The following is a 25,438-nucleotide window of genomic DNA, read 5'->3' as shown; positions in this document are numbered from 1 at the left end:
TATGTGCATTGTGTAGAGGTGGCCATCCATCTGGAAACTTGGCAGTCAATTGACCATCAGATTCCTTTATTATAATGGGATGACAGAGCAGAAAAATGACAGGCTGGAAAACACAGCCAGATATTACTACACAGACGCAGCCAGATGACCTCTCTGTAACTGTACACTACCACAGGCTAATTTGCATGCTGCACATACTGTGATTAGAGAAAAGAGCTGCTGGAGGAGGGGCTGGAGGAAGTAGAAATCAGCTGGATGGCACTGTAAACTTGCCAACCAACAGATAGCTGCTCACTCCTCTAGAATTCAGTAACAGGAATAAGGACATCTGACAGGTATATTACAGCAAACATACACTTTTATTTATTAAAGCAGTATTAAAGCAGATCCGAGATGAAAAACTAACTATAACAAGGAACTTGTCTATATATCTTATCTAAAGTTTAGATAGTTTACACAGCAAATCTAGCTACAGACAGCTTAAATAGAATAGGATTATTTCTTCCTGTGATACAATGACAGCAGCCATGCTGTTTGTAAACATTACACACAGGCAAAAGCTTATCTGCCTTTTCAGCACTCAGCCTAATCCCCCCTCCTTCTCCCTCCTCCCCTCTGCCTCTGAAATCTCTGGCTAGTAACACCTCCCCCTCCTCCTGCCCAGACTGAGCTACCATGAGCCCTTGCTACAGTGCCAAGGCTCTCTGAAAGGCTGTGGGCGAGGCTTGTTTAGTTTATAGGGAATTAGAGTATTAAAGCAAAAACAAAAAAGTATTAGGCTTGAGGAATGCCCTATAAACAATAGGAAAGGAACACAATTATACAATGAGTAAAAGTTAATCTCGGATCCACTTTAAGTGACACATCACATATTTTTAAAGTATCAAATTTTGAGGTCAGTTCCACTTTAACTGTTGCAATGGGGAAAAAATGTGAACACAGGCAAGTTCTAACTAGGCTTAGTAATATACAGTATGTATCCATGTACATCTCATTATTTCACCTCAGTACAGGGACTTTAAGGCTTTACAAACCAATGCACTGAGTAACATAAGAGTCCTCAGGATTCTGTGTAAAATTCCACGTGCTATAAAAATTTTTTTATGTATAATCTCCATAATTAACATCTAAAAGCTTTCACACACAGAGCATAAGAATAGGGCTTCTCGCCAGTGTGAAATCTCTGTGTGAGAAGATTTGAGCTATACCTAAACCATTTCACACAGTCAGCACATGAATAGGGCATCTCTACAGTGTGATATTTTATGTTTGTTCAGGATTCAACTGTTCTCAAAAACATTGCCCACACTCAGCACATGACTAAGGCTTCTCACCGGTATGAGATCTTTTGTGCGTGACAAGGTGTGTTATCCGTACAAAACATTCCCCACACTCAGCACATGAACTGGCTTCTCACCAGTGTGAGATTTCTCATGTCCGACAAGATATGATTTCTGAGCAAAACATTCCCCTCACTCAGCACATGAATAGGGCTTCTCACCAGTGTGAGATCTTTTATGTCTAACAAGCTGTGTTTTATGTACAAAACATTCCCCACACTCAGCACATGAATAGGACTTCTCACCAGTGTGAGATTTCTCATGTCCGACAAGATATGATTTCTGAGCAAAACATTTCCCACACTCAGCACATGAATAGGGCTTCTCACCAGTGTGAGATCTTTCATGGCTAACAAGCTGTGATTTTTGTGCAAAACCTTTCCCACACTCAGTACATGAATAGGGCCTCTCACCAGTGTGAGATCTTGCATGTATGACAACACTTGATTTATGTGCAAAACATTTCCCACACTCAGCACATGAATAGGGCTTCTCACCAGTGTGAGATCTTTTATGTCTAACAAGCTGTGGTTTATGTGCAAAACATTTCCCACAATCAGCACAGGAATAAGGCTTCTCACCAGTGTGAGATCTTTTATGTCTAACAAGCTGTGTTTTATGTACAAAACATTCCCCACACTCAGCACATGAATAGGACTTCTCACCAGTGTGAGATTTCTCATGTCCGACAAGATATGATTTCCGAGCAAAACATTTCCCACACTCAGTACATGAATAGGGTTTCTCACCAGTGTGAGTTTTCTCATGTCCGACAAGATTTAATTTCTGAGCAAAACATTTCCCACACTCAGCACATGAATAGGGCTTCTCACCAGTGTGAGATCTTTCGTGGCTAACAAGCTGTGATTTATGTGTAAAACATTTCCCACACTCAGTACATGAATAGGGCTTCTCACCAGTGTGAAATCTTTCATGGCTAACAAGCTGTGATTTATGTGCAAAACATTTCCCACACTCCGTACATGAATACGGCTTCTCACCAGTGTGACATCTTTCATGGCTAACAAGCTGTGACTTATGTGCAAAACTTTTTCTACACTCAGTACATGAATAGGGCTTCTCACCAGTGTGACCTTTTTTATGCTTGACTAAGTATGAATTAAGTGCAAAACATTTTCCACACTCAGTACATGAATAGGGCTTTTCACCAGTGTGAAATCTCTCATGTCTGACAAGATCTTCTTTCTGTCTAAAATGTTTCCCACACTCAGCACATGAATATGGCTTCTCCCCAGTATGATATCGCTCATGTTTGACCAGATTTGATTTCTGAACAAAGGATTTCCCACACTCATTACATGAATAGAGCTTCTCACCAGTGTGTGATCTCTCATGACTGACAAGCCATGATTTCCAACTAAAACATTTCCCACACTCAGCACATGAATAGGGCTTCGCACCAATGTGAAAACTCTTATGACTGACCAGATTTGATTTCAATGAAAACCGTTTCCCACACTCAGCAGATGAATAGGGTTTCTCACCAGTGTGAGATTTCTCATGTCTGACAAGATTTGATTTCCGAACAAAACAATTCCCACACGTACCACATGAATAGGGCTTCTCACCAGTGTGAATTTTCTCATGTCTGATGAGATATGATTTTGAAACAAAGCGTTTTCCACACGTGGAACAGGAATAAGACCCTCCACCAATAGAAGAGCTCAGCTGGATATGGTGAATGGAGCCTTTGGGAATATTTGAGGTAACCAGTATATCTGTAGGATGGTCTTGTTCAGTGACATCATCATCAGTTGTACAGTCTGTGTATCCAGAGAGACGAGTCTCCGTGAGGTTCCTGGTACCAGGATTTCCTGCTGCAAATAGAGAAACATCATCACTTCCTGTTTGAGAATTCTGCGGGGAGGAACAATTATCAATAGGGATGGTCAGTGAGCTGCTGATAATTCCAAGTTGATGCAAAGTTTATACATACTGGAAATGGACCAAGTGCAAAAGCAGCATAGCTTTGCATATAACTAGCATACAATTTGCACCATCTCAGAGTTATTGGCAGGTCACAGGAATTCATACTAGTTTTCAGCCTAAACTGTCAAACATTCTGCTCATTACAGGCAGACAATCACATGACAAAGATTTTGCCCTGAATGCTTATTTTATACACCCTCAAAATCAGCCAATCAATCCATTTGTGAAATTGAGATCTGAAGCCACTAACACTTTCGTGGCTATAGATGAATATATATATATATATATATATATATATATATATATATATATATATATATATATATATATACACTACACATACACATACACACACACACACACACACACACACCAAGGGGTAAGCAGCACAAACCAAATTTTTTTATGCAATTCTATGCAAAGCATGCACGCAGCACAGGGTCCCCAAGCTCCATAAGAAATATATAATTACAGAGGGGCTGCAGCCCACAACAAGAAAACAGTGACAAGGGCTCTTGGTTACGCTTTAAAGAGACTCTGAAGCGAGAATAAATCTCGCTTCAGAGCTCAAAGTTAGAAGGGGCATGTGTGCCCGCTGCTATCGCGCCGCTAAACGGGGGTCCCTTCACCCCAAATCCCCCCCGCACAACTTGGTCGTACATTTGGTCGCTCCCGAAGGCAGGGCTAACCGCCGCAGCCCTGCCTCCAGTCGCGTCTATCAGCGGTGCAGTGAAGGAAGACTGAGAGGGGCGGGGGAGAGGCGGAGATACGCGCTGACAGACGCGCGTGGGGCAGGGCTGCGGGCGGTTAGCCCTGCCCCAACCAGGAAGCGCTCCCCGCTGTATCGAGGGGATTTGTGGGATCAGGGACCCCCGTTAAGCCGCAGGGATAGCGGCGTTTTAGCAGGGGGCACACGTGCCCCTGCTATCTGTGAGGTCTGAAGCGAGATTTATTCTCGCTTTAGACTCTCTTTAACGCGCTTAAGCTCGCCAACTGCGCCAAAGTGTCCCCGATCTGGTGAGTCCTACTCTACCATGCAAAATGCCAGTTTTTATAAGCAGTCTAGTGGGAACTCAACCAAAAACCCAAGAGTCAACTAAATGGGAAAAAAAGGAAATGTTGTGTGCTGCAGCCCCTCTGTAATGATATATTTCTTATGGAGTTTGGGACCTCCTGTGCTGCATGCATGCTTTGCATAGAATTGCATAAAAAATTTGGTTTGTGCTTTGTGCTGCTTACCCCTTGGTATTTATTTATAATTTTCCCTGTAAGCCTGCATAACCACATCCACCTCTAGCACAGTTAAGCATATAAATGAGTGCATTGCACATGTTCAGAGAGTTCATCTGGTAGCTAGTGGAAGGTGAGGTGTGTTTAATTTCCTTTTTTTCTCATTTAGTTGACTCTTGGGTTTTTGGTTTAGTTCCCACTAGACTGCTTATAAAAACTGGCATTTTGCATGGTAGAGTAGGACTCACCAGATTGGGGACACTTTGGCGCAGTTGGTGGGCTTAAGCGCGTTAAAGCGTAACCAAGAGCCCCTGTCACTGTTTTCTTGTTGTGTGCTGCAGCCCCTCTGTAAATATATATATATATATATATATATATATATATATATATATATCCACGGGACGAACAAAGAACCAAATGTCTGCACACCGGGGAGCAGGGAAACCTCAGAACTAGAAGATGTCACAGTTCAATCTGTAGAACTCTTAATGGTGGCGACTCTGCAGGAGGGGAGACCCCAGACAGATTCCACCTTAGCACATCTTGTTACCACTGCAGCTATGTGCACATGCTTGACACTCTGCCAAAAGAGTCCAATGTTACCTAAAGATATAGCATCCCCTGCTGTGACCAATCGGTGTACAGTGACCATTATCAGCTTATTACAGGTTGGTAACACAACCTCCTGAGCGGTATATGCCCGGTATATACCCGACACTGTGTCATGCAGGAAAAATAAACTGAAAGCGGTATGCGGAGGGAGAATCATCCATGGGAAGGGGGGGGGGGATGAATTGCAGTGGGGGGATTTTCACTTCTACCTGACTAACTTATCTTGGGGGGGGGGGGGGGGGGGGAATTGGCCAGCCCATATCTCTCGGGAGGGAGGGGAAGGGAGGTAGGAAGGGATGGATGCAAGGAGGGGGGGGGGGGAGAGGCCGAGAGATGAGGAGGGGGGTTATCAGCCATAGCTGCAGAGAGAGAGGTAGGGAGGGGTGGATGCGGGAAGAGAGAAAGATGTGGGGGGATCGGCCACCTACTATCACTGCAGAGGGAAAGGAAGGGGTGGCTGGGGGGTGGTAATCAACCACCAGCTAGTGCCGCAGAGGGAGATGAAGGGAGGGATGGATGGGGGGGGGGGGCAATCGCTATTACTGGAGAGGGAGGAAGAAGGAGAGAGAGGGGGGGGTGGGTCCGTGAGGGGCGCACCTATTACTGGGCCTCTTATAGCTAACTATACTGGGGCACTTAAAGCTGACTAAACTATACTGAGCACCTAAAGCAGGCTAATGATACTGGGGAAGCTGTAGCTGGATTGCCTGTACCTGGGCACCTAAGTTAGCTAACCTATACTGGCCGCACCTGTACTTGGCTGCCTATACTGGGGGCACTTATACTCACCATTGGAGTGCTGATCCCTCGCTGTGTGCCTCCATATACTCACCATTGGCATGCTGATCCCTCACCGTGTGCCTCCCATAGTGACATGTTTCCTGGCGATCAGTGTTGATGACGCCAGGGTCACACACGGTCAAACAACATCTGGCACAAACTTTTTTTTTTTTCTTTGCACTGAATTTTATACAATAACCTGCAGGGAATTCCGAAGACTGATGAGCACTGCACGGTGGGCGACAAAGGAAAGATACTGTATAAATGCAGACACTGGGGCGCAGGGGGAAGGGGGGGGGAGTAGCGGGGGATGGGGGTACGATTTAAACACTGGGGGGCAGTGGCGAGGCGACGGGCGTGGAAGACTCAGGCCAATTCCCAAGAGATTTCATTGCCGAAATCAATTTGGGAATCTGCCTGTAGTGTATAAACAGCCGACAGATCCCTCTCTAATCAGATTCGATTGTCTCTTGGTTAAATCTGCCCACACACTGATCACACATTTCAGCATGAAATAGATTCAAAATCTGTGGAGCTGCCACCCACCTGCCTCGCCGCTCCCAGTCTTCCCCTTCCCCCATCTCTGCTCCTCCGGCTGGCAGCAGTACTCTCTCCTGTCCAGCTGACGTGTCCTCCCGGTAGGACGGAACGACTTTAGGAAAAGACTATTGCCAATTTTCACTCAGAAATTGTGACTTCGATTGGATTAACGATTTTCTTCAAATCAAGCTTTAGCACTAATTTCAGTGTACAGTAACATTTACAAACCTGCATTGTCCATGTCCAGCTGCCCAGTGGTTGTCCTCTGCCCCCCCCCGCCCCCATGTCCACCCTCCGCCCCCCTTTGCATGTCCAGCTGCCCGGTGATCGTCCTCTGCCCCCCCCCCCCCCTCCCCCCATGTCCACCCCTCTGCCTCCCCCTCGCATCTCTAGCTGTCCCCAGTGATTGTACTCTCCATCCCCCCGCATGTCTAGATGCCCAGTGATTGTTCTCTCTTACTCCCCCTCCACCCCCCCCCCCCACCATGTCTAGCTGACCAGTGATCATCCTCTGCTCCCCCATTTCCACCCTCCTGCCTCCCCCCCCCGCATGTCCAGCTGCCTGGTAATCATCCTTTGCGCCCGCATGTCCGGCCTCTGCCCCCCCCCCCCCCCCGCATGTCCAACTGCCCAGTGATTGTCCTCTGCCCCCCTTTTGCATGTCCAGCTGCCCGGTGATCATCCTCTGCCCCCCCATGTCCGCCCTCTTCATCCCCCCCCCCCCCCCGCATCTCTAGCTGTCCCCAGTGATTGTACTCTCCCCCCCCCCCCCCCCGCATGTCTAGATGCCCAGTGATTGTTCTCTCTTACCCCCCTCCACCCCCCCACCATGTCTAGCTGACCAGTGATCATCCTCTGCTCCCCCATTCCACCCTCTGCCCCCCCCCGCATGTCCAGCTGCCTGGTGATCATCTTATGTCCCCACATGTCCGGCCTCTGCCCCACCCCCTACATGTCCAACTGCCCGCTGATTGTCCTCTGCCACCCTCTGCCCCCTCGCATGTCCAACTGCCTGATGATCGTCCTCTGCCCCTGGCCTGGAGTACACAGGCAGATGCAAGCAGCCAGCGGAAGAATTTGCACACTACACTATCTGAACAAATCTACCAATCAGGCAGGGGGTCGCTGCCCCAGAACTGCCAAACAGCGCTACTCTCATCTCTGCTCCGTATTTTAGTTGGACCCAATGCTCCCGGCCTCCAAGACCAACGAGTCCAATTACAAGATGGAGCAGAGAGAGAGTAGCACTGAGTGGCAGTTCTGGGGTAGGGCCCCCGCCTGACTGATGGATCGGTTCAGTTAGTGTGTGAACACTTCCATTGCCTCCTTGTATCCACCTGTGACGATCACTGGGCAGCTGGACATGCAAGGGGGGGCAGAGGGTGGACATGTGGGGGGGGAAGGGAGCAGAGGACGATCACTGGGCAGATGGACATGCAGTAAGGGGTAGAGGGTGGGACATGCAGGGGGCAGCAGAGAATGAACACTGGGGTAGACGGACATACTGGGGTGGGAGGAGTAGATGGACATGTGGGGGGGTGAGAAGAGGACGACCGCAGGGCAGCTGGAGAGGCAAGGAGGGGCAGAGGGCAGACATTCGGGGAAGGGGGGGGGAGCAGAGGACGATCACTGGGCAGATAGACATACAGGGGTGCAGATGGACATGCGGGGTGGGGTAGAGGGCAGACATCAGGGGGGGCAGCAGAGAAACAAACGCCGGGCAGATGGACATGCATCTCTCATGCATTTTTTAAAAAACCGGATTGGAGATTCCGGATAGACTCACTGGACTGACCCATTATCAAGCACCAGGAAAATTTACTAAAAAAAACCTAATCTAAAAAAAAAAAAATGCAGCTTTGAGCATCTTGTCCTTAAATCGTGTCTACAAACGATAGAGCGTTCAGCCCTACCTCCCGGAACTGGTGATTTAACTTCATGCAGCAAATCATCACCTCCCAGTGTCCCTCTTCTCTTCCTGGTCATGTGACAAGCTAGTTCAAACACTACAGCTATGTACAGTGTGTATGCTGCGGGAGCTCTAGTGTTTGAACTTTGGCTTGTTAAATGATGCAGAAGATAGGAGGAAACCTGCCGCACAAACTTAAAGCACCAGACCCGGGAGGACGCCAACCAGACAGGTGAGAGTACTACTGCTATTCTGCATTGGTCGTCACTGAATTAAATGCCACTAGCGGCGTACTCCCATCTGGCGATTAGCAAAATTTTCTGTATTAACGATCGACTGAGTCAATTGATTTCAGATGGAGATCGATCAGGCAACATTTGCGTTGCTGATTTCACAGCAGATTCCATCACAGTGATAGAATCTGCTGTATCTCGACGGTCAAATCGACAGGGCTGTGGAGTCGGTACAAAAATCATCCAACTCCGAATCCTCAGTTTATGATTTCACCACCGACTCCAACTGTGACTCCTCTAATCTACATATAACAATCTTGATCATTGAAAGTATGTAACATAAAAAGCATTTCATCAGTGCCAAAGCTATATTACGATGGCATCTGCATTTGGGAACAAAAAGCTCCTGGTCAGGAAGCTGACACTTTACCCTGTCAGTCATCCAACCCTGCCACTGCCAACGTTCCCCAGCATGTTGTCTGTATAAGAGCCCCATATCAGCCGGGTTCTTCCACCTTACAGAAACAGGCCTCTGCCTTCTCTATATCTGATATAGAAAAGGCCAGGGCCATTTTCTGCAAAGGGGCAGGTCTATGCACCAGAACCCAGCTGATATGGGGTTCCAGTAAATCTTATTAAACATACAATGTTTTGGGACATTCTAAAATGTAAGCATTAGTGTACCTCTGATTTATGTACACCAGAGATGCATTTTAACTAACTTAGTATATTGCTGTAGAGTAGCTGTTAACCTCCCTGGCGGTATGGACGAGCTGAGTTCGTCCAGCAAAAACTTGCAAAAAACGTTAATAACGAGCTGAGCTCGTCCATGCCGACAGGGAAATTTCCTGTTTCTCTGCCCCGCCGGCTGCATTTTTTTCTCATCAGAGGGATTCCCCACAATGGCTGGATGCCTGACTGCACGATGTGGGTAGCGATCTGTGCTACCCACAGCGTGCAGAACAAGCATCCAGCCACCCTAGGGAATCCATGGGCAGCCAGCGGGGCAGAGAATGTGCGGGGGTTCCCCCTTGTATGTGGAGGCTGTGCTGGCGGGGGATCCCCCTCTGTGCGGGTGGGGGGATCCCCTTTTTATGGTGGCTGTTGCGGGCAGGGGATCCCCCTCTGTGTGGGTGGGGGGATCCCCCTTCTATTGTGGCTGGGCGGGGATCCCCCTCTGTGCGGGTGGGGGGATCCCCCTTCTATTGTGGCTTGGCGGGTGGCCTATCTCCCTCCTCCCCCCTTCCTCCCGATCTCCCCCCTCCCGATCTCCCGGGTGGGGGGATCCCCGCCCAGCCACAATAGAAGGGGGATCCGCCCACCCACACAGAGGGGGATCCCCTGCCTGCACAGCCACGATAGAAGGGGGATCCCCCCACCCGCACAGAGGGGGTTTCCCCGCCAGCACAGCCTCCACATACAAAGGGGAACCCCGCACAGTCTCTGCACAGCTGGCTGCCCAGGGAATCCCTAGGGTGGCTGGATGCTTGTTCTGCACGCTGTGGGTAGCACAGATAGCTACCCACAGCGTGCTAGGAGGGGGGGGGGAGGATCGGGAGGGGGACATCTGGCTACCTATAAATCTGGCTAAATACCTGGCTCACTATATACCTGGCTAAACATCTGGCTCACTATAATCCTTGCTACACACCTGGCTCACTATATACCTGGCTAAACATCTGGCTCACTATATACCCGGCGGCACATCTGGCTAACTATACATCTGGCTAACTATACCTGGCTAACTATACCTGGCTAACTACACCTGGCTGCACATCTTCTACCTATACATCTGGGTCTTATACTCACCATTGGCATGCTGATCCCTCGTCGCGTACCTCTGATAGCTTCCCCAGTGTCTTCTTCCATGTCCCTTGGCGGATTTTGCTTCTCCCTCGGCGACCACGTCCCCTGTTGATAGGCGTTGATGACACCAGGGTCACACAGCGTCATCAACATCTCGCAGCAAACGCTTTTTTTAAAAAAAATTTAATTCAATACAAAAACCTCTATTGAATTCAATATAAAAAAAAATTGGTTGCAAAAAAAAAATGGTTGCAAATTATTGAAAATTAATTGAAACACTTTTTGCACGGAAATCCTGGGGAAACTGAACGTCAGGGTGGTTAAACAGAAATCAAAACTAATCCTTGATAAGAGTACTTGTAGAGGGTGCAAACAAGAACAAAGAACATTGATCAGGCCCTTGGCAATCTAACTGTGGGTACATGTAAGAGTGATGTGCAGGCACTCTGCAGGAGAATGAGAGAATTCTTCCTCTATTAGGCTGGGTCCACATTTGTCTATCGGTTTTCTGCACAGGACAGAAGGAAAACAGAGAAATGCACCCTGCATGTATTTAAAGAGTTTAGCCTGTTTAATTCCCCCTCAGCTGTGTCTAATCACAAATTGTAATTTGATCCCTCCCCTGTGTCACACGGCTGTCATGGCAGAGATGGCAGATAAGCTCATTTGCAAGCACAGGATGTTAACATTATGTCTGCTTCCATGACTCAGGGAGGAGAAACACTGCAGATTTATTTAAAGATTTGTATCAGCTGTAACAAAGAAATGTTTTTTCTCTTTAAAGGTAATTATGCTGATGTGTATCTTTTAGAGCAGAGAGGTAGTTCTGAGTTCAGGTCCACTGTTTAAATTTGTTAGGAATTGGAGCATTTTCCCCGACTCCGACTCCAGGTACCCAAAATTGCTCTGTCTCCGACTCCTCGACTTCAACTCCAACTCCACAGCCAAGCAAATCAATCAGTGGTTGGCCTGCTTAAAGGGGCACTTAAGTCTGTGAAAAAAATGAGTTTTACTCACCTGGGGCTTCCAGCAGCCCCCTGCAGCTGCATTGTGCCCACGCCGACTCCATCAGATGCTCCTGGCCCCGCCGGGAGCCACTTTCGGTTTCGGCGACAGAAGCCGACAGGCCAGGAATGCAAGTGATTCTTTGCGTTCCCGGCCACAATAGCGCCCTCTATGCTGCTATATGCTATGTGCTATATGCTATAGCAGCATAGAGGGCACTATTGAGGCCACCTCCCCAGCCCCCAACACTGGCACTCTAAAGTAACTTGTGACCTCCATAAAGAGACATGTGCTACCCATATGGTGGAAATCTCGCCTCAACTCCGACTTCCTGGAGTACAAGACCAAGCTGTAATTATTACACAATGCCCTCTCTGATGCCAAACAGAAATACTTTGCTGTCTTCATTGGTGCCAGAGCTTTAAACCCATGTTATATCTTCACCACCTACAACTCCCTACTCAACAACCCACCCTCTCAGCCACTGATCTGACCAACCACATCGCCAACAAAAATGTCACAATCCGAAGAGTAATCTCAACTTATTATACTAAGTCAACCCCTACTGTAACCAGTCTTTGTAGAATAATGTACAGTGACCATTAACAACTTATTAAAGACTGGTAACATTAAGTCCTTCCCTATTGGGATCAAATTGTGTACAGTTATGATTATCAGCTTATTACAGGCCAGTAACACTCACTACTACTGTGACTAATCTGTGTACAGTAATGTACAGTGCCCATTATCAGCTTATTACAGGTCAATAACACTAAGTCACCCTTGCTGTGATTAATATGTGTGCAGCAATATACAGTGTCATGTGATTGCACAGTAAAATAGTAAAATTCTAGATAATTAAAACATTTTTCAGGTGTGTAGTGTGATTATAACTCATTACAGTCACACTACACATCACATTCCTATTAATTCTCATATTCCCTCCCACACTTATTGGCTTCATGTGATCCATATTGTAAATAGCAGGGTCAGATTAATTTGTCTTTTGAATATCTAATGTTTACCACTCACCAGTGTTCAAACCTGTAATTATGTCTTCCTCCTTAGCTGCTCTCATCAAGTCACCCTCCTCTGCAGACTGTTGATCACTCCTCACATACTTCTCTTCTTCTTCCTCTTTATTTATCTTTATGTCCCCCTCCTCTACAGACTGCTGATCACTCCTCACATACGTCTCTTCTTCTTCTTCTTTATTTGTCCTCATCATATCACCCTCCTCCACAGACTGCTCATTGCCCCTCACAAATGTGTCTTCTTCTTCCTCTTTATTTGTCCTCAGCATGTCACCCTCCTCCATAGACTTCTGATCACTGCTCCCATACATCTCTTCTTGTTCCTTTTTAATTGTTCCCATCATGTCACCCTCCTCCATAGACTGATCACTCCTCACATACGTCTTTTCTTCTTCCCCTTTAATTGTCCCCATCATGTCACCCTTCTCCATAGACTGCTGATGACTCCTCACATATGTCTCTTCTTCTTCTTCTTTTATTGTCCTCATCATGTCACCTTCCTCCGCAAACTGCTGATCACCCCTCACATCTGTCTCTTCTTCTGCCTGTTTAGTTGTCCTCATGCCACCCTCCTGCATAGACTGCTGATCACTCCTCACATCTGTCTCTTCTCCTTCCTCTTTAATTGTACTCATCATGTCATCCTCCTCTGCAAACTGCTGATCACCTGTCACATACATCTCTTCTTCTTCCTCTTTAGTTGTCCCCATCATGTCACCCTCCTCCATAGACTGCTGATCACTCCTCACATATGTCTCTTCTTCTTCCTCTTTAACCACAGCATTTACATGCATCGGTCCTTCACCCTAAAATGAGAGATTATTTATATTGTGAATACAGATTATTATTACTGATTTATAAAAATGTCAACATATTCAGTGGTGCTGATCCAGGGGAAGGCAAACACTTTACAAGGTCTGGGCCAATTAGCCTTAAAAGGTAAAATTCCTTCCTGGTTTCAGATGGGAGACCCAGAGGGGGCACAGAGAGAGACCCAGAGGGGGCACACAGAGAGACCCAGAGGGGGCACACAGAGAGACCCAGAGGGGGCACACAGAGAGACCCAGAGGGGGCACACAGAGAGACCCAGAGGGGGCACACAGAGAGACCCAGAGGGGGCACACAGAGAGACCCAGAGGGGGCACACAGAGAGACCCAGAGGGGGCACACTGAGAGACCCAGAGGGGGCACACAGAGAGACCCAGAGGGGGCACACAGAGAGACCCAGAGGGGCCACACAGAGAGACCCAGGGGGGGCACACAGAGAGACCCAGAGGGGGCACACAGAGAGACCCAGAGGGGGCACACAGAGAGACCCAGAGGGGGCACACAGAGAGACCCAGAGGGGGCACACAGAGAGACCCAGAGGGGGCACAGAGAGGGACCCAGAGGGGGCACACAGAGAGACCCAGAGGGGGCACGCAGAGAGATCCAGAGGGGGCACAGAGAGGGACCCAGAGGGGGCACTGAGAGGGACCCAGAGGGGGCACAGAGAGGGACCCAGAGGGGGCACAGAGAGGGGCCCAGAGGGGGCACAGAGAAGGACCCAGAGGGGGCACAGAGAGGGAGCCAGAGGGGGCACACAGAGAGGCCCAGAGGGGGCACACAGAGAGGCCCAGAGGGGGCACAGAGAGGGACCCAGAGGGGGCACACAGAGAGACCCAGAGGGGGCACGCAGAGAGATCCAGAGGGGGCACAGAGAGGGACCCAGAGGGGGCACTGAGAGGGACCCAGAGGGGGCACAGAGAGGGACCCAGAGGGGGCACAGAGAGGGGCCCAGAGGGGGCACAGAGAAGGACCCAGAGGGGGCACAGAGAGGGAGCCAGAGGGGGCACACAGAGAGGCCCAGAGGGGTCACACAGAGAGGCCCAGAGGGGGCACAGAGAGAGACCCAGAGGGGGCACAGAGAGAGACCCAGAGGGGGCACAGAGAGAGACCCAGAGGGGGCACAGAGAGAGACCCAGAGGGGGCACAGAGTGAGACCCAGAGGGGGCACAGAGTGAGACCCAGAGGGGGCACAGAGTGAGACCCAGAGGGGGCACAGAGTGAGACCCAGAGGGGGCACAGAGAGAGACCCAGAGGGGGCACAGAGAGAGGCCCAGAGGGGGCACAGAGAGAGGCCCAGAGGGGGCACAGAGAGAGACCCAGAGGGGGCACAGAGAGAGGCCCAGAGGGGGCACAGAGAGAGACCCAGAGGGGGCACACAGAGAGACCTAGAGGGGCACAGAGAGAGACCCAGAGGGGGCACACAGAGAGACCCAGAGGTGGCACACAGAGAGACCTAGAGGGGGCACACAGAGAAACCCAGAGGGGGCACACAGAGAAACCCAGAGGGGGCACACAGAGAAACCCAGAGGGGGCACACAGAGAAACCCAGAGGGGGCACACAGAGAGACCCAGAGGGGGCACACAGAGAGACCTAGAGGGGGCACAGAGAGGGACCCAGAGGGGGCACAGAGAGAGGCCCAGAGGGGGCACAGAGAGAGACCCAGAGGGGGCACAGAGAGAGATCCAGAGGGGGCACAGAGAGAGACCCAGAGGGGGCACAGAGAGAGACCCAGAGGGGGCACAGAGAGAGACCCAGAGGGGGCACAGAGAGAGACCCAGAGGGGGCACAGAGAGAGGCCCAGAGGGGGCACAGAGAGAGACACAGAGGGGGCACAGAGAGAGACAAAAATCGCTCAAGCCAATCTTTTCCTAAAATTGTTCACATACTATTATATAGTTTGGTTAAAAAAGACATCCGTCCATTAAGTCCAACCAGAAAAAAATAAATAAATAAAAATTAAAAAAAAAAAAACACCATCCTCAACCTGCACATATGCCAGTTGATCCAGGGAAAGGCGAAAAACTTTACAAGGTCTGGGCCAATTAGCCTTAAAAGGGAAAAATTCCTTCCTGGCTCCAGAAGGCCGTCAGATAAATCCCTGGATCAACTCTTTCGGGAATTACCTAACAATTATAGCCATGGATGTCCTTCAATGCAAGGAAAGCATCCAATTCATTTTTAAATGCAGATATACAGTTTGTCATAACTACTTCCTGAGGAAAGATGTTCCAGATTTTAACCACTCATACCGTGAAGGACCCCTTTCTAAAAAGATGGCAAAAACTTTTTTCCTCCATACGCAAATCATGTCCCCTTGTCCATCGCACAACCCTAGGAACAAAAAGCTCATCTGCCAAGCTTTTGTATTGCCTTCTGATGTATTTATACATGTTAATCAGGTCACCTCTCAGTCACCTTTTTACTAAGCTAAATAAGGGCAGTTTGTTTAAAGCTACAGCTACACGGAGCGATCCGGCGGCTCGATTAGCCACCGGATCGACTCTTCCGAATCCCCGCGCGTACCCGCCGCGTCCCCGCTCGTCCGCGTGTCGGATTTGATACCCACTCGTCCCCGCCGCCGCCGCTTATCTTCCGCTCGATTCCCCGCTATTGTCCGCTCGCAGGGAACGAGCGGAGAATCGGCCGCGGCGGGATCGGACCTGTCGGATCTTATCAATCGAGCCGCGTCAGCGGCTTGATTGATAAGATACATCGGCACGTCATCGGCACGTGTAGACTGGGCTTAAACTTTCTTGGTAAGTGAGATCTTCCATCCCTCTGATTAATTTAGTTGCCTCTGTTTGTACCCGTTCCAGAAGGTCAATGTCCTTTCTATAGTGTAAACTGTATTCCATACTCCAGATGTAACGATTGTGGGATATCTCCGTGTTCAGCGCACCAAGATGTGCGCTGACACTGCGGAGGTCCTCCACAAGCGTGTCAAGATACTAGAACCCATTCAATGAACCACCAATTGGGGCAAGCACCGGTCTAATATTGAATAAAGCTATCAAAAGATGAACAAATAGTAATAATAACGTGTGTGCAGAAAGGGATCGTTAAACCTGTAACAACCTTAATCAAAAAGACTCATCCCCATAAAACCGCACCACACATAATATGAAAAAATACCAAAGCTTTATTAGTTATAATAGGTTCCAATGATAAAAACAATTAAAACACAGATCCAAGTAATGCACCAATTATGCTGACAAATAAATCTAAATGTAAAGTAATGAGCCTCCAACAACAATGGGAGTAATGGGTATGCTTATTGCACAGTATAAATAACCATAAATTACCAACAACATCTGAGGTAAGTAAAGGTAAAGTGCACGTGCAGCGTGTAATGAACCCCAGTGAGGGGAAACAGAAGCTGTGTATGAATTACAATAACAAGAAAGTGACAGTGAGACTGATCAAGTGACAAGAGCAATGCACAACAGAATGCCCAGTGTGAGGGCAGGAAGATGCCAACAGAACGACAGGAAGTGACCAAAGTGAAAGCTTACCAGAGAGGAAGGTACAAGAGGAGGCGTGGTGCAGCCTGGATCAAGGCCTTCGCGATTCGCCGCCCAACGCGGCTTCAACGGGGCATGTGAGGACGCCAGCGCCATGCTGTTTTATAGGCAGTACGTAATGAACAGGGAGACGGGGCGGGACAGGCAGTCCAAGTCTCGCGATATTGCGTGGCCACGCAATTAGGATAATATCCCACGCTGTATTCAGCGTAGTGACACATCCCACTCCCGAACGTCACAAGGGGCTGGACGCTGTCATAGCAACCTAAATACAAAGCGTAGTGCTAGTGCGCATGCCAGAGGGAAAAAGAAAGCAGGGGAAGGGAGCTGAAAGTCCGCAAACTATGCGGAGAGAAGCGAAGTAGGAAGCAAAATCTATCTGGGGTTAGAACGCCAAAGAACAAGTAAAGAAGGATGTATAGATGAACATACCTTTACCTCACTCAGCCTAATTAAATAGAGCTCAATAACCTCACCTAGGAGACCCATCACAGAGAATCACTGCCTAACACGTACAGACAATATCACTAGTGCCATCTAATGGTCAATCACATAAATACATTACACATGTCAATGATGTCCAACAACATACAGAACGTAACTGGAAAATACCCAAACAATTTATTCTAATACTAGATGCAATCCTGTCAAACCCCCCCACACACAGAAAGACTGAAAGCCCAATTTCAGGCAGATCCATCATCAAGGAAAGAATCAGTCAAATCCGTCCGCCAATTTTCTCCCACCGAGTCCACTGGAGTATATCTGTCCAGGAAGACGAGACTAGAAACAATCAGAGAATACACAAAGTGTGAGTCTTGCAAAAACACACACAAGTCCATATTCCATCTAGTTTCCAGACAATATCTATATCACATTCCAATCCACACAATGCATGCAACGAATAGCCACACTCAGGTGTGCCCACAAAACCATCCACCACACAAACGATCACAAACGTATGGTGCACGAGGGCCTACTCACCAAGACCCCTAATTACTGTGGTAGGGTGCCCTACTTACCAGGCCCCCCAACCACCTAAGTGATACACCTATAGTGTTAATAGGCAGTAATTGCACACGATCAAATACAACGTGAGAAACCCAGAGGGGGCACACAGAGATACCCAGAGGGGGCACACAGAGAGACCCAGAGGGGGCACACAGAGAGACCTAGAGGGGGCACAGAGAGGGACCCAGAGGGGGCACAGAGAGAGGCCCAGAGGGGGCACAGAGAGAGACCCAGAGGGGGCACAGAGAGAGATCCAGAGGGGGCACAGAGAGAGACCCAGAGGGGGCACAGAGAGAGACCCAGAGGGGGCACAGAGAGAGACCCAGAGGGGGCACAGAGAGAGACCCAGAGGGGGCACAGAGAGAGGCCCAGAGGGGGCACAGAGAGAGACACAGAGGGGGCACAGAGAGAGACAAAAATCGCTCAAGCCAATCTTTTCCTAAAATTGTTCACATACTATTATATAGTTTGGTTAAAAAAGACATCCGTCCATTAAGTCCAACCAGAAAAAAATAAATAAATAAAAATTAAAAAAAAAAAAAACACCATCCTCAACCTGCACATATGCCAGTTGATCCAGGGAAAGGCGAAAAACTTTACAAGGTCTGGGCCAATTAGCCTTAAAAGGGAAAAATTCCTTCCTGGCTCCAGAAGGCCGTCAGATAAATCCCTGGATCAACTCTTTCGGGAATTACCTAACAATTATAGCCATGGATGTCCTTCAATGCAAGGAAAGCATCCAATTCATTTTTAAATGCAGATATACAGTTTGTCATAACTACTTCCTGAGGAAAGATGTTCCAGATTTTAACCACTCATACCGTGAAGGACCCCTTTCTAAAAAGATGGCAAAAACTTTTTTCCTCCATACGCAAATCATGTCCCCTTGTCCATCGCACAACCCTAGGAACAAAAAGCTCATCTGCCAAGCTTTTGTATTGCCTTCTGATGTATTTATACATGTTAATCAGGTCACCTCTCAGTCACCTTTTTACTAAGCTAAATAAGGGCAGTTTGTTTAAAGCTACAGCTACACGGAGCGATCCGGCGGCTCGATTAGCCACCGGATCGACTCTTCCGAATCCCCGCGCGTACCCGCCGCGTCCCCGCTCGTCCGCGTGTCGGATTTGATACCCACTCGTCCCCGCCGCCGCCGCTTATCTTCCGCTCGATTCCCCGCTATTGTCCGCTCGCAGGGAACGAGCGGAGAATCGGCCGCGGCGGGATCGGACCTGTCGGATCTTATCAATCGAGCCGCGTCAGCGGCTTGATTGATAAGATACATCGGCACGTCATCGGCACGTGTAGACTGGGCTTAAACTTTCTTGGTAAGTGAGATCTTCCATCCCTCTGATTAATTTAGTTGCCTCTGTTTGTACCCGTTCCAGAAGGTCAATGTCCTTTCTATAGTGTAAACTGTATTCCATACTCCAGATGTAACGATTGTGGGATATCTCCGTGTTCAGCGCACCAAGATGTGCGCTGACACTGCGGAGGTCCTCCACAAGCGTGTCAAGATACTAGAACCCAGCTTTTGGTGCAAGCACCAGTAGAGGGAAATTCCTGTCGGCAGATGGCGCTGGGGAGTGCAGAGGAACCAATCCTCTGTACCTCCACAAATGCCAGACAGGAATTGTACGAATCGCAGAACGCAATCGCAAGAGAAGTGATTGCGAATGAGAACGAGCAAAGGGACAGGTTGTATGTGTGTGCGCCAATCTATTCGCCACCCCGCGACCGCGCACACACAACAGCAGATGGGAAACAGGAACGCAACCGCAAGAACGGCGATTGCCAGAAGTGACACAAGGCAGATCAGAACAGAATACGAGGATAGCAAAGGCACAGCAAATCATACAAAGAGGAGATACGGAAAATAACAAACGCTAGCTAACCGCGAACACCGCACTCATTCGCAACAGTGCACGCGGTTATGCGCGGTCTCCACGTGATAAGCACAATAGAGACAAGCACGCCTAACTAACCATCAACAGACAAACACGAAACAAAGAACGTGAACGCTTGCTTAACGGTTACCTCACCGAGCCTACAGCAAGCGCCCGTATCAGACGAGACAGACAGATGAGAAACAGGAACTAGGCAGAAAGGATCCACCGCTCTTCCGCCAGAGCAAGTGTGATCCAAGCAGGAACACAGATCAGAAAGATCCACAGCCGCTAACCCTAGCGGCTAGTGCGATCTAAACAAGACAGATCAGATGAGGTAGCCGGTAGCAACCGCTGCTCCAGCTTACACTCCAGGAACTCAGATCAGAAGGATCCACAGCCGCTACCGCTAGAGGCTAGTGCGATCCAAACAAGACAGAGCGATTCGCTATCAACCGCCGCTGGTGACAGCGCAATCGCGACAGACAAGACAAGACAGAATAGGCAGTACAAATTATACACAAACTGACTGCACTAACTAGGAATGCAAGGAGCACTCCCCAAGAATTAACTATACTAAGATAGCAGTGGCTGACACTCCAGGTGAGTCCAGCAGGAACAAACCTCTATGAGCAGCGAAGCATTGTGGGACACACATACTACTTATAGTACACGCCTCCAATGAATGTGGCCAGGCAATTTGCATGACAACGTATGCAAATTCCTCAGCAAGCACAAGCTGCAAAACTGACAGAAGCTCTTCTTTCCAGGCAGCTGAGCGGATCGTTACACCAGATCTGGCTTCACAAGTCATTTATACAGAGGGAGAAGTATACTAACATCTCGAGATATTAATTCCCTTTTTATGCATCCCAGAATTTTATTTGCTTTACCCATCGCTGTTTGGCATTGTATACGATTACCTAACTTGTTATTGTCCATTTCCTAAGTCCTTCTCAAAGTCTGATGTTCCCAGCTGCGTGCAATTTATTTTATATGATAGTCTACCAAGATGCATGACTTTACATTTATCAGCATTAAATTTAATCTGCCACGTGCCTGCCCATATGGCCACGTTGTCAAGGTCCTGTTGCAATATGTAAACTATTCATCTTAGTGTTATCAAGACGGCTACAATACTCTGTAAAACATCTACTAGATCATTAATAAATGCATTGAAAAGAACTGGATCAAGTTCTGACCCCTGCGGTACCCCACTGCTAACAGTTTCCCATTTTGAGTTCTGTTTACCACTACACTTTGCCTTCTATCCCTTAACCAGTTCTGAACCAGGCTATTGTGAGGCACCGTGTCAAAATCCATTGCAAAGTCCAAGTACACTTCATCTATAGCTCTCCCAAGATCTGAATTTTCATTCAACATTTCATAAAAGTAGAGCATGTTGGTGAGACAGGACCTGTCTTTAGTAAAACTATGCTGTCGAACTGAAATAAGATTATTCTGCGCTACATAACTTTGTTTAGCATTCCTTAGGATACCTTCAAACAATTTACACACAACTGATGTTAGGCTTACATGTCTATAGTTTCCTGGTTCTGATGCCTATAAACCAGTCATAAGGAACTGACCCACTTGAAAGAGAATCACAGAAAATAAGATAAAGTGGCTTATCGATAACTAAACTCAACTCCTTTAATACACAGGGGTGGATGCTATCTGGGCAGGGTGCCTAGTCTATATGAATCTTATTCAGTCGTGCCTGCACAACTTTCTGTGTGAGGGCTAGTTTCCACTATCGCGAATCCGCATGCGTCCAACGCATGCGGATTCGCACACGTAATGCAAGTGAATGGACCTGTTTCCACTGTAGCGTTTGCGTGGTGCGTTTTTATGAGCGGTGAAAAAACGCACAAAAGAGCCAACGATTTCGCCTGCGAGTGGAATGCATGCGAATCGCATGCGAATCGCACATAATGTATTTAATAAGGAATTCGCATGCGGATTCGCATGCTTAATTTAATGCGAAATCGCATGCGGAAACGCGTACAATAAAGTTTTTTTTTTCTTGAACTACACAAAAAAAAACACAAAACTACAAAGGCCTGTTTTCCTGTTTCCTGTAAGTTTATTCCAAAACGTCTTGCAGCCATGGAATATACAATAGAGAGCCTGGTAGCCTTGGTCCAGGAAAATCCATTTATTTATGATAAAACCCTTCCAGGCTATAAGGACAAAACACTGATTAGGAGGACCTGGCAACATATAGCAGAGGAATTCACTCCGGATTGGGATGAGTTGTCATCTTCAAAGAGAAAGTTGGAAGGTGAGTGGTGATATGTGCACTTGTGATATGCTTTGTGTCGATTGTTTGCTACATTGCAAAATGCATAATGGGCCATAATTTCAAAGCCACGTGCTACCCTCGTGCTTGCCACGGGCCACTGTAAAGTCATACTACAGTACATTCCACCCTGCCCCCCCCCATTTGTAGGTGCCTCATGTATATCTGGCGGCCAAAAGTGATAATGTTTGTTGTCAACTGCAAAACCAAGTGGTTTTGCAGTCGATACCCGGGGGATGACACCACGTTTGCCGCCCGTTGACCAAGCAAGGCACGCAGTTTATGGTGATGTCATGTATGCCTTGCGTTTGTGAGTTGTGCTTAAATTTAGTATAGGTAGGTAGGTTGATGTCATTCGTCTGAAAATGTATAGTAATGTAACATAAAAGACCCATAGCACCCAGAAGGGTGATTTATATGAATGTGTAATTGCTTCCAATCAATCATTCCACAACATTGTAATCTTAAAACAATTTTATTGAATAATGCATGTCAGAAATGCATAGATCTCTACATTGTGCCAGCTGCACTTTGGAAGTAATGAGACATACAGTCACGATTACACAGTGCCTCATTACTGTGCTGACCTCCACTCCAAGTTAAGCCACTTAGCGGTGTAACGTCAACTGCATTGACTTCCTCCACAGAGATTCCTTCTTTTTCAATAATTACATTGTGAAGGATACATGCAGCTTTAACGACTGCCACCGCATTTTCCAGCTTCAAATTGATAGGTGTATGAAGCACCCTCCATTTGTTGGTCAAAATTCCAAAACTGCATTCCACCATTCGCCTGGCCATGCTTAAGCGGTAATTGAAATGCGTTGTCCGGTCATTCAAGTGACTGGATGAGTATGGCCGCATGACATGTCGAGAGAGAGCGAAAGCCTCGTCACCCACCAAGGTGTAGGGGAATGCTGGATTGGAGGTCCTAGGCCATGGGGTCGGTGGTGGCAAGTCCAGCAGGCCATTATCCATGCGAAAGCACAAGTTGCTGTTCCTGAATATCTGGGAATCGCTTGCTGTTCCATAGGACCCAACGTCAATATATAGGAATTTGTACTCGGCATCAGCAACTGCCATAAGTACAATCGAAAAGAATTTTTTATAATTGAAAAATTGACTGCCGCTGTGTGGTGGCTGCACGAGTCGGATATGTTTGCCATCCACGGCTCCAATGCAATTTGGAAAGCGACACTTGGTCCAAAATTTATTTGCTACCTCCTCCCAGCGTTGACGGTTAGGGACAGCCATAAAAGTGCCATGAAGTTGACTCCAGATGACGAGACACGTCTCCTTCACTATGTACGAGATCGTACTCTTGCCCAAACCGTAGGCAAAATGCAATGAAGCAAACGATTGACCACTGGCCAAAAACCTATGGAGAAAAAATAATGTTCCATTAATGTTCTGTTTCATTCTCTTTTCTCTACAGTCAAATTCTATATGAATAAGTGGAGATCCGTACGGGACACTTACAAAAAAGAATTGACCAAACTACGCAAATTGGAGAAAAGTGGTAGTGCTGCTACAGCCCAACCAACCTACAAGAACTTTGAATTGTTGTCCTTTCTGCGCACCATATATGAACCTCGAAGGTACATTCACATTTCATATTGGTAATTTGTGCCTACATAAACCATTTAGCCACTATCCATGACAACACACACATACATAAGCCTATGCCACACACGTTGAGATGTATACTATGACTGAGGGAAGCCTAACAGCTGGTTGGGTTGTACATAACATCTTTATCATGCTTCAAAGGACTGTTTGATGTCCTACCTAAACAAGTGTCCGGTCTCCCTCAACCACACTATGTAACCACATATGTATGTAAATGCCCACTCCACTTACATGTCTGTTGGCATGGATACAGGCTAATTTGTTAATGTACTCCAGATATGTTGACACATATAATGAAACACTGGTGTCTTTGTTTCCTTTTATTTTTCAGAACAGAGGATAGTTTTAACACTTCAGCTAATGTGGCGGCCGACAGCGACAGTAGTTGTGCTTCGGGGCACAGCAACTCAGATGTTGGGGAAATTAATTCGGAGGTGGCATCCACTCATACAAGTGGGAGTGTAAACTCGTCTCTTAACACAGTGAGACCGCGACCTAGAGCAGCAAGTAGGCCAAAAAGAGTGAGGCCTTCAGCAGTGGAGGAGGAGAACGCACATATAGCTGAAATGAACAAAACCTACCACGACATTTTGGATTACTTCAAAGAAAACCGTGAGCGACAGAGGGAAACCGAGGATAATGTACCATACAAAATTGCTACCTCAGTGGTCCCTTACCTACAGGACATTGACCCACGGTATTATGCCGATGTACATGTTGAATTCATTCAAGTGGCACGAAAATACCTAGAAAAAACACGGCAAGACCGTGATGGAAACCATGGTAATAAGCAGGGCTCACACCTAGACCGTAGTGGTTCGCGTGGTCATAATCAGGGTACCTACCAAGAGTGTTGGGCCTCTGATCACTCAATGCCAGTTCATAGGTCAGAGTCACAACACTCGTGGATACAGCAAGGGCAAACCTACAGTAGCATGCCTCACTCACATATGCATTCAATGCCCCGGACACACAGAGAAACATCATCAATGTCTCGGCCGGGAGCAGATTTTTCCGAAACATATAATAGGAACCCAACTCCACTTCCTGAAACACGTTCCTATCATACCTTAGAGGGGCCATCAGCACCCTCAGCTTCACAAGCAACCGAAATGTCCATGACGAGATTAATGTTTGATTATGATGCTACGGAGTAAATCGAACATGTAACATGTTTGGTGTAGTTATGTTCTCAATTTGTTTAGTTATTTTGATGATGCACACTCTGTTCAGTGCACTACAGAGCAACCTACATAAGCCATACTAACAAATTTAGGAGAAAAATAATTACTGCTGTGATCATTAGCAAGGGAAAGTATTCCTGGTACTGATTGAGATGTGCGGCCTCTGTTGTTGATGAGAGTGGATCATTCAACACCACATCTCACAGGCTCTGTCTGTGTGTATTACGCCACAGTCATGAGAGCGACTCTGCAGCCTATTTCATTTTCTCCCTACCATGTGTATTAGCCATTCACATTGCCTTAACTCACAACACTGGGTCAGGATGCAATGAAAGGGGCTCCTGAGACACTCACATGACTCAGCCGTCATAAACAACCACAGACTCTACATCCGGGGGATCACAAACAAAGGGGGTTGCGGAGGCTAAGTCGATCGATGACGTGCAGTTAGCAACAGCAGGATATCCGCCTTACGTGGCTGCTAAAAGTTGCCCCTTCATTTGTTCACCTTTATGTATGGCCTTATGTCTTTAAAAACATGCAAATGTCAAGAAAAGCTCGCTCTTTATACCATGTTGGACTACTTGGTAGTGTTGCAAAGTTTGTGTGATTACAACACAAGATAGCACTTAAACAC

General features: G+C 47.6%; 1 protein-coding gene across 1 annotated transcript in view; it reads right to left on the bottom strand.

The window, feature by feature from the left end:
* The window catches only part of LOC137536809 (uncharacterized), a 245,257-nt gene that overhangs the window by 64,321 nt on the left and 155,498 nt on the right, over positions 1-25,438 (bottom strand). The window contains 4 exon segments of the mRNA XM_068259008.1: positions 1,146-1,248; positions 1,335-1,406; positions 1,409-3,178; positions 12,438-13,245. Of these exon segments, the coding sequence (XP_068115109.1) occupies positions 1,146-1,248; positions 1,335-1,406; positions 1,409-3,178; positions 12,438-13,245 (2,753 nt within the window).

Source organism: Hyperolius riggenbachi, chromosome 10 (assembly GCF_040937935.1).
Source record: "Hyperolius riggenbachi isolate aHypRig1 chromosome 10, aHypRig1.pri, whole genome shotgun sequence".
In the NCBI taxonomy this organism is placed as follows: domain Eukaryota; kingdom Metazoa; phylum Chordata; class Amphibia; order Anura; family Hyperoliidae; genus Hyperolius; species Hyperolius riggenbachi.
The sequence above is the reverse complement of the archived record's forward strand: the minus strand, read 5'-3'. Positions and strand labels throughout refer to the sequence as shown.